The 9,962-nt window shown below is 37.9% G+C and overlaps 2 protein-coding genes across 3 annotated transcripts in view; both read right to left on the reverse strand.

Moving 5' to 3' along the window:
• Positions 1-409: 409 nt before the first annotated feature.
• On the reverse strand, positions 410-4,432 carry LOC107548484 (nuclear apoptosis-inducing factor 1). The gene is made up of 4 exons (XM_016229186.1): positions 4,070-4,432; positions 2,713-2,881; positions 2,114-2,581; positions 410-994 (listed from the first exon to the last, which is right to left on the reverse strand). The coding sequence occupies exons 2-4, from the start codon at positions 2,840-2,842 to the stop codon at positions 552-554; spliced, it is 1,041 nt and encodes a 346-aa protein (XP_016084672.1). The 5' UTR covers positions 2,843-2,881; positions 4,070-4,432; the 3' UTR covers positions 410-551.
• A 40-nt stretch (positions 4,433-4,472) lies between these two features.
• Positions 4,473-9,962, reverse strand: part of capns1a (calpain, small subunit 1 a) — a 12,091-nt gene continuing 6,601 nt past the window's right edge. For both annotated transcript variants that reach the window (XM_016229187.1, XM_016229188.1), the window contains exons 5-11: positions 9,722-9,779; positions 9,569-9,633; positions 9,061-9,129; positions 8,733-8,811; positions 8,032-8,148; positions 5,102-5,160; positions 4,473-5,001 (exon numbers count right to left, since the gene is read on the reverse strand). In XM_016229187.1, coding sequence (XP_016084673.1) covers positions 4,975-5,001; positions 5,102-5,160; positions 8,032-8,148; positions 8,733-8,811; positions 9,061-9,129; positions 9,569-9,633; positions 9,722-9,779 — 474 coding nt within the window. In that variant the 3' untranslated portion in view covers positions 4,473-4,974. The remainder of the gene's footprint in view (positions 5,002-5,101; positions 5,161-8,031; positions 8,149-8,732; positions 8,812-9,060; positions 9,130-9,568; positions 9,634-9,721; positions 9,780-9,962) is intronic.

A 9,962-nucleotide genomic window follows, 5' to 3' on the forward strand; every position in this document is an offset into this window, starting at 1 on the left:
CGTTTTCTAAAATAGTCGTCTTTATCTTTGCACTTAATCACAGTATTTTGACACCCTGACATTGTGCCCTTTGATGGCCACCAAGGTTCCAGTAGCCGGGTTTCCATCCAATGTTGCGAATTTTTTTCTGGGTGGCAATTATACAGAAATACTTTGATGACTGATTGTGCTCGTGCATTTCCGAATGACCGGTCCGCTGGTTAGTCAGGTTTTGCCATCCCATAGCACAAAGTCACATGACTTTTTTGATGCGCTTGGAGGAATTTATTCGCAAAATGCATTTCCATCCCCCATTATTCGCATCAACCCTTTTTCGCACAAGTCAAAAACCACCTCAAGCGAGCGTAAATACTTTTTTACAAATTAAGGGATTTTTATTCTAAATTTGGTGTTTCCATCACTTGTTTCTCATGCGATACTTCAAAATGCGCATTAAAATAGGGTGATGGAAACAGCTAGTGAGAAGGTGTCTGTCTATATCACACGTTTGTAGCCATCGTATCAACAATGCTTCACACACTGTGTCATCATTTGATTGCTCAATACAAATTTCACAATGCAGGTTTGCCGTTGACCTTTTCCTGCAGTATTGTTAGCGCGCCGGAGGCAAAATCTCGCAACACTTGCACGGTGTCCCTCTGTAGCTGCACCGATTCTCGTGCAAACTCCTGTTGCGTCTCTGCTAGCTGCTGCACTGACTCCGCAAGCAGCTCAAGCGAACGGGAGACGGTGGCTAGGAGAGCATTAGCGGTGTGCTGCTCCTGCACACTGAGGCTTGCGTTGTTTACTAACTGCTCCCGTGAACTGTCTGGCTCCACCCCTGAGAAAGACTGGGGTCTTTTAGTAGAAGCGGTGGCTGTTGAGGAAACGTGTCCAGCACTGCCTCTAGTTGCAATTCCATCCACCTCAGAGTATGAGTTAGTGACAGATGCCATAGAGGATGATGGGAAGAGGTCACGGTTGTCCTCATCTGAGTCTAAGTGGGATTCGGGATCTGTGATCAAACAAGTAAACAGTATACATCACATGATCATTTGCTTTTGATAGACACATACACAAAAAATATATGTATAGTTTTTTTTATAAAGCTTTTATAGCGCTTATAGAGAAAAATGTGCATCAAAAACATCATGTGGCTTTCCCTCAAGTCATGTGACTGAAAAAAAAAGTCTATGCTGTCTATGTTGTTAATATCAGACATAAGGCATCTGCCAGCAAATATGACATTCATCAGTTTTGTCTGCTCGCTTTAAAAACTGTGAATTCCCCAGGGGCTACAACTTCCTTTCACGTCAGTTTTCCTAGAAGAGATTTTTTGTTTTGAACAGATGGGATGAAATTATTGCTTTATATGCAAATTGTTTTTGTAATATTCAGACTTTTTACAGAAATTAAATTTACAATGTAATGGAAAAATACACTGTTATCGGGGGTCAGGTTAATGTTTTTTTTGTTGTTGTTGAAGAAATGAATACTTGTATTAAGCAAGGATGCATTAAATTGATCAAAAATGATTGTAAAAACATGTATAATACAAAAGATTTATATTTTAAATAAGTGCTGTTCTTGGAATGTTTTATTCATCAATGAATCCTGAAAAAGTTTTTTTATTAACTATAACTATTTTCAGTGTTTCAGCATATTAGAATGATTTCTGAAGGATCATGTGACACTGAAGACTGACATAATGGCTGCTGAAAATTCTGCCTTGCTATCACAGGAATAAATTACATTTTATATTGAAAATAGAAAACAGTTCATTTAAATTGTTATAATAATAATTCATAATATTACTGTTTTACTGTATTTTTTGATAGAATAAATAGTCATGATGAGCGTAAGAAACATCTTTCAAACAAATCCTGCGACCCCCAAACTTTATAACATTAGTGCTGCTTTTGAAAACATGGTTGATGGTTCATTATTGAGATCAGAGGAAAATATGTGAATACTTAAAAGTGCACTGAAAATTCTTGCAGTGAACTTTTCCTGGTAACGGATCGCTGATGTGTACAAAATCATTATTAAACATCAGCGATAATTATCCACTGAAACGCTAAATCTATTGAAAATTCTTAATATGATACAACTGGAATATTTTGAGTTTGTCTACCTCCAGGTTTGGAGCCATCATACTGCATCTCACCCCCAGATCCACTTGTAGTAGCAGGCATTCCTCCCACATCCATTCCTCTGCTCGGGGAACTGTTGACCGACCCCATCCCCATAAACCCTCCATCCTCCTCTTCCTCATCCTCACCCACAGTCTCTTGATCATCACCGTGACTGCGAGATCTGGACCGCTGTGTCGCTTCCCACGGTCTCTTGTCCAGTTCGAGGATGGATTCTACGATGACTTCCATCGGGGACAGTTCAATATTGGACCGTGCCAATCTTAGGGACACCGAAGCACCGGTCCTCAGGGCGGCCACTTTACGTTTCGTGTCGCATTTAAGGTCTGACCATTTCTTGATTACCTCCATGATCTCTCTGTCACACTCTCCAATCTCATTAACACGCGCCGTGATCTCAGCCCACTTCCTGCGCTTCACGTCAGAGGGGACGCCGGCGTTAAACTTACCTATGCACACGAAAACAAAAGTATTGGAACATTTTCATTTACTATTTATTGGTTTTATAGGGACAACTAAAATTACTGGTGGTTTGCTGAACTAAGTGAACTTTTGCTTGTCGAAACGAGGTAAAACTCACCCACAACAATGTGGCGGTTCTTCCGCACTTCGTCCAGCAGGATGTGCACTTCACTGAAGGAGAAACGTGCCTTTCTCCTCTTGAAGCGCACCATGTTGTCTTGCTTGAGGTAGAGCGAAGACACAGACATCTTCACAGCAGAATATCACTATTTTCAGCTACGGGGAGTCTGTGTTCAGTGTAGAAATTACATTAAAAAAAAACTGCCATTCAATTAGTTCTACAAACTGCACTGTACAATATTTGATTTTCATCTTACTTACTTTTGCCCATATAACAATACATATAACAATATCTGACCAAATCTCAGGCATATATATATATATCCCCCCCAGACTAATATTTCATATATCAGGCTTTACATGGTTAAACGCAAGAAACATTTACTTGTGTTCTAGAGCCTACTTAAAACGTGAGAAATTATCTACAACAATTTATTTACAATGTATGTTGCCGAATTGACATAACATGGTCATAACACCGAATATATAGCAATTATTTAAAAATACCTAAATAAAACTATAAAACTCAACACTTACGGAAAATAAAGTATTGGAAGAGTCCTTCACTTCATTGTGTTTATCTATTTACAACTGTTATAATTATAATTATTAATATATACACATTCAAGCGATCACTTCTGAATAACGTCAAAGTGAAAACGTTGCCATTAAAAAAAAAAAACCTATTGGCACTGTAAAGTTGAGGTATGTTTTCTCACGTCTCTTAAATCAGTACATCTAAACTAAAGATCCATATCCCCGTAAGGTGAGCATGCAGTGAACAACAGCGTCGCCGCGAGTGCAAAATAGTTCACATTAATTATTGACATCAATAATTCACTTGATTTTCAGCTACAAGGTGATCTTAACACATGATGAATGTGACGGAAGGAAGAGCAACTAAAACATTCATTCATTCATTCAATCACGAGCGCATATTTCCGTCGAGGTGTACTAAAACTGCAGTTACATAAATACATCGACATAACGATCACTCGTTCCGTCTTTGTGCCGAGAAGCAGCGCCGTCGTTGTAAAGCAACTGAATTACATTAACGTTAAACCAAACACAAGCATGCCCAAGCAGCACACAACTATTGTCGAGTACAAATAATTCATGTTTGTCTACATAGAATATCATTTTTGTCATAACGAAACAAAACGCTTGGATGCGGAAGCACATTTCGCCCTCATTTTCTTATTACCTACATCCTCACTGTGTCTAGCTATTTAAGCTAGCTAGCTATTTTACACGATATGTGGTATCACAGTCACTTTATCGGTCAGTTTGTAAACTCCTGAAACGCCGTAAGCATATAAAAGTACTTTAAGACTGCAAATGCGTGGCACAAATACCTCAAGAGTAGTCAAATGTAATCAATATTTTGCGTTGCGCCCAGATATCCAGAAACTTCGTAGAAAGCAGCGTATGCGCTGCGCCTGCGCACTTGCTCGCCTGTTCTCCGTGGCGTAGAAGGGTGGGTGTAGTTACCAGGTCTGACCGCTCCTGTTTCAGTGGCGCTGGTGCTCACTAACCCCAACAGGTTCAGTACACACGCTTTAGCTAAAACTGACGGTAATAGTCCATTAGCAAAACTTTTCGCGTTTTTATGAATACATTTAGGTTTTATTAATAGCTATTGGAATTAAATGTATGCCGGATATATAATATATATTAACAAATATTACAGCAATAAAACACATAATTCATCATCAAATTAATCAATAATTAAACTGATGAAAAACACAGACAAGTTTATCACTTTATACTTTTTATTTAATATAAAACTGCATTTGACACCAGGTTTTCATGATGAATTTGTGGCAATTTTTTACTCCTTTCCTCCACTGGCTTCATGCACAAATGGCACCAACTGACATGAATATATAATACAGTTTTGCATATTTGTGACTGCACCTAGACTCTTCATTAGAGCATATTTGTTCATTTTCTATGACACATTTATTGTAATTTTCTTTCTTTGGTTAGTTTTTTGTTGAACAATGCTACTAATTGGCTAAACGGCACTTAAAAAATTGTAAAAGTAAAACTTGTAGGGAAAAAAATGGCAAGTGTGGCAGGTGAAGTGACCCACATAACCCCAGTGGCTGACCAGCTCCATGCTGGTGTTTCTCTGGAATTAGTGCTATACTGTATGAGAAACAAGAGAGCGAGAGCAGTGTAAAGCATAAAGTAATTATTGTATATAAGCACTGAACTGATTGTTTTGACCTGAACTATCTGCAGGCCTTTAAATCGCTCAAGAGTACATTGTCAGCTGCAGCCACTGTGAAGAGACAGAGTTTATTTTATCATTACATATTACAGAACATTTTATCCTCTGTAAATTTGATACTAATTTTAAGAGAATGTCAACATTTTCTTACCTCCTGAACATTGACCTTGACAGTGCCATCATTGTCTTTGTCAAGAGTCTTGAAGGCACCTGGTGTCAACATATGACATGAGTCAATATGTTTTAATGCTTCATTAAAGAATAATTTCATTTATTCTGTATAAATTTACTGACACATAGCTAAGAGGCTTAAAATCACAATTTAAAGATAGTTTACACTACGCAAACACACTTTAACTTTCAGATCCAAAGAGACATCCCAGAGTCTAAAACTACAATTTTTTAAAACCGAGCTGAAAAACATCTAATTCCAAAATTACTGGATTTTTAGACCTCATAAATTTGATCTCTTTTATATAATACTTAAAGAATGAACAAAATAGGCGAAATTTCCCAAAGCCTGCAGGGGGAGCAAGAAGTAATTGAATTGAGTAAATGACAAAATACCCTCAATTCCTCAACAGCTGCCCTTAAAAATGCATGAAAATGAATTAACGAACAATGTTTTCTTTCTTGTTTTGACATGTTCCAATAGTCTTTAGGTTACACCAGAGAGTTTTGATACTTGTTGATAGTTTTGATGGACCTTTTTCACATTTCCTGGTTTCTCAGCAACGGAAGTCGTCATAGTTGAGTTAACTTGAAGAGCAGTGAATGGAAGAGTACCACAAATATAATGTTTTGCATTCCCATTTGCTCAAATAGCAAAAAAACAAAACTCCACGATAGTGTTTTCATGACTTTCAATAAAAGGAAAAAAAAAAACAGAGACTGATAACGGCTGTCAGAAGAGAGAACGATGTCAAATTTACCATCCCTCCCATAGACTGTATAAAAACATGGACGTAGTGTCCGTGACGTCACCCATAGGTTTCCGAAGAGCGTTTTTGAAGCTCAGAAGTGGGCGGAGGCAGCCGTCGCCATCTTGGCAGCACGTCACCGCGCGTCACTCCCAGATAATCGAAAATGGGCAAAGAGGCGGGAGCAGGTTGCTGAAGCCACGCCCACCTAGCTCGCCGGTGGTGACCGCAGCGACAATCCACCTGTCACTCAAGTGGCCACGCCCTTAATTATCCAGAACTTTAAGGCTTAATATAATTTAAACGGATGAGTTATAAAAAAATTCAACCCCCTCACAGTTGTCATGAAGGGCAAAATTTACTATATAGACCAAAATAATTTTTTGAACCAGGCTGTAAACATGTTTTTTTCTGCTGTAAAGTTGGGCATTTTAACATGTGGAGTCTATGGGCTTGACTCCCTTTTGCAGCCAGCCCCTAGCGGAAAGTTGATTAATTACAGTTTAAGTCACTTCCTTGTTGGCTTCAGAGAGAGTGGGAGGTTGCCGCTTTGGTCCCTCCCATAGACGCTGCAATAGAAACACCCTCTAGCCTTAACTACTTATTTTTGTAATTTGATACAAAGGTGATATAATACAAATGATAGTGTTATAAATGTACACACATTTATATAAAAAAAAAAAAAATAAGAAAAACTTTCGAGGATTTACGATGTTGATGACCGTTAAACGCGCCATCACAGTCTTGTGAAAGGGTCCATGAAGTGTCGACTGCATCATTATATTTAGATCTGCTCACGTTCAATAAAAGATTTCTTTGTTTTTGCAGCATTGTAACCAATTGCACACATATCTGTTTGAGTGCATGAATGCAATAGCAATCAGATGCGGTTACATTAGTCACCGGGTAAGTATAAAACCACTGAAAATTATGAATAATAATAATATATATATATATATATATATATATATATATAAAAACTTTCAAGGATTTACGATGCTGAGGACTGTTAAAAGCATGTCATCACAGTCTTGTGAAAAGGGTCCATTGCTAGTCAGAGGCATGTGGCAATGGGGGAGGGGAAATTCTCATTTTAGAAAGCATTTTTTTGGACAAACACTTGTAGTGCTTGTGTGTGCAAGCCGAGTCATCATTCAACTCGAGCTGTACACTATCACATGGCTTCAAAGCTGAGACTGACTAAAGGGCACAAAACTTATATAAAGTGCCTGCATATCTTAAGAGTGAACACTAATGGGGTCCTATTATGCTTTTTCAACTTTAGTTAGTCTGTAATGTTGCCGTTTGAGCATAAAAAAGATCTGCAAAGTTACAAAGCTCAAAGTCCACTTCAAAAGGAGATATTTTATTTAACAGAAATCACTTTTCAAAAACTACAACGAACGACTCGTTTGGACTACAACGCATATTTCCCAGGATTTGTGATATCACAAATATCCACGAATGGGACCAGACCTGGTTGAGCTGCACTAGAGAAGACAACGAGTGTTATCACTATATGTCGGTGACACGCTAGCTTTCCCAAGGCAGATGAACTTAGAGTGGTTACAATCATCCGGGTTTAAATCGCGCTCAAATTGATTTGATTTTGACGCAGTATTTACACTGAAGCTCGCAGGCGGCTATGGTAAGGGGCATGACATTTCCCGACCAGGCGCCAAGTGCTGCCAATCACAGCACACACTGGCCCAGCTAACCAATCACAGCACATTTCATATTTCAGAAGGCGGGTCTTCATTTGATATAGGAACTATTCAAGCCGTTCATGCCAGACTGGGGAGAGAGGTGTTGTAATAATGTAAAATATATGAAAAAGAATGTGTTTTTCGAACAAGCTAGTATGAGAGCCTGTTCTCGTACACCCCCAAAACAAAATCAAGACTTTGTAAAAGAGCATAATAGGACCCCTTTAAGTTAACCATGTAGCTGTCATTTTATTAAATGGCTACTAAACAAGCCATCTTTTAGATTAAAGAAAACAAGATAAAAGTCAGTCCATACATTTCCAGATCCTGTTACTCCCTTATTTCCTCGTCATTTTCTTTGCTCACTCTACTTTATGTACTCCAGAAAGAAACTAATTCACTCTGCTAAAACTATAAACAAATAAAAAAAACACCTTATTCTAGAATCAACTTACGGCACATGGCATCAAGTCTCACAAGGCAACCAATGTAATTGTCAAAGTCCATGTTTCCACTCTCATCGCTATACCGGCGAATAATCATCTGAAAGAGCTGATCATTCAAAGGGAAACCTGTCAGAGTTAGAGAAAATGATTTAGAGGATGAACAAAGTTCAAATGTGATCACCACAATGAACATATAATTAACTGTCAACCTGCTTTGTTATTATTACAATGTCATAGTATAAGTAAACAAATATTGTGTACTCTTTCTCCATGTTACTTATACTCAGATCTCCTGTTTTATTTTTCAGCTAAAGTCTGCAGACATTTGAGAGTTTCAGGACTACTGTTAAAACAACATTTTTCTATCACCACCCATGGTTGTGCATTGTGGGTGTTGTAGTTTCTCGAATTTTTTTGGCAAAAGATAACACCACAGCTCTTTCTGTTTTTTCTAGTCATATGGTATAATTTCTAAAGTTATATTAAAGTCCATCTTGTCAGTGGTGAATTACCAGCGTTGTTCAGAGCCCATTTCCCACATAGGACTAATATTGTCAAAGATCTTATTTTTACCAATCAACTCTCATGCTATCTTATTAAGCCCTTTATGTCCTAAATATACACACTGATCCCCTAAAGAACACATTAACTGAGATTTATTAATGTCGCCAGTATAGATGGTGATATTGTGATGCACAATGGCAGTTTACCTGCAGCTCTGAAGGCAGCTGGAAGCTCATCTGCTCCAATAGTTCCTGAGCGATCGCTGTCATAACTCTTATAAACTCCCTATAAAACAGACAGCTCATTATGTTAACTGGGTTATCCTGATGTCTTCTTGTTTCAGTCATTAATCTATTTAGTCTTAATACAGAGTTTCTGTTGTACAGTCATAGCAAAACATGTAACTCTCTAATCAGCAATATGAATAGACCAAAACACAGCAACTAACAAATACACAGCTTAATAAATCAAAACTCTATTTGAAAATCACACAAAGGCACATCTTCCAGCTGTGGTGTTACATCTTCTACTCACCTGCCATTTCTTGACGTTGTTCCAGAGGTGTTTAAACTCATGGAAGCCCAGTTTACCTGTGCTGTCACTCTGGAGCACAGTGTCAAGATCAAACACCATCAAGCAATCTCAATATCAGCCTCAAAGACTTATGGTATTGGTCGATATTGGATATTCATTGGTTAATTTATATAACATTTGATGTCACTTAATATTTATCTTTCATACTGTACATTATAATGTTGCGTTGCCTAAATTCACTCGTAGCATCTCAAATAGGATGTCTTCAGACTGACTGGAAACTTCCAGGTAGGCCCTTTAGACACCTCTGATTTAAAATGACTGGTTTTATGTTTTATTTTTGTTTTAATTATACAGCCATTTACAAGTTATCCACCATGACAATAATTATCGCTTTATCAGTATTCACCAGAATTGTTGTAACAGATTTTCTACTAAAATCAATGTGAAAAATGCAAACTCCATCTTTGTTGGTTTGTATTAGAACAAGTGCTCAGAGGCAGGATACATCCATGACAGCCACCATACTTCTACATGACTCGATGGTAAAGCCATCTGTCTTCAGATCACCATCTGCAACAACACAAAGGACAGAGAGAATCAGCATCATATAGCAGCAGACATCAGGCTACACACACACATACACACATATACCACTCACGTTTGGAAATGATTTTGTTGAGGATATTCATCAGTTCATTGGGGCTTACTTCCATGTCCTGAAATCAAAGGAAACGTTTACGATAGCCAGTGTTTAATGTACGTATTGGTGTATACAGTGGGGAAAAAAAGTATTTAGTCAGCCACCAATTGTGCAAGTTCTCCCACTTAAAAAGATGAGAGAGGCCTGTAATTTTCATCATAGGTATACCTCAACTATGAGAGACAAAATGAGAAAAAAA

Source organism: Sinocyclocheilus grahami, unplaced genomic scaffold, assembly GCF_001515645.1.
Source record: "Sinocyclocheilus grahami isolate Dianchi unplaced genomic scaffold, SAMN03320097.WGS_v1.1 scaffold348.1, whole genome shotgun sequence".
In the NCBI taxonomy this organism is placed as follows: Eukaryota; Metazoa; Chordata; class Actinopteri; order Cypriniformes; family Cyprinidae; genus Sinocyclocheilus; species Sinocyclocheilus grahami.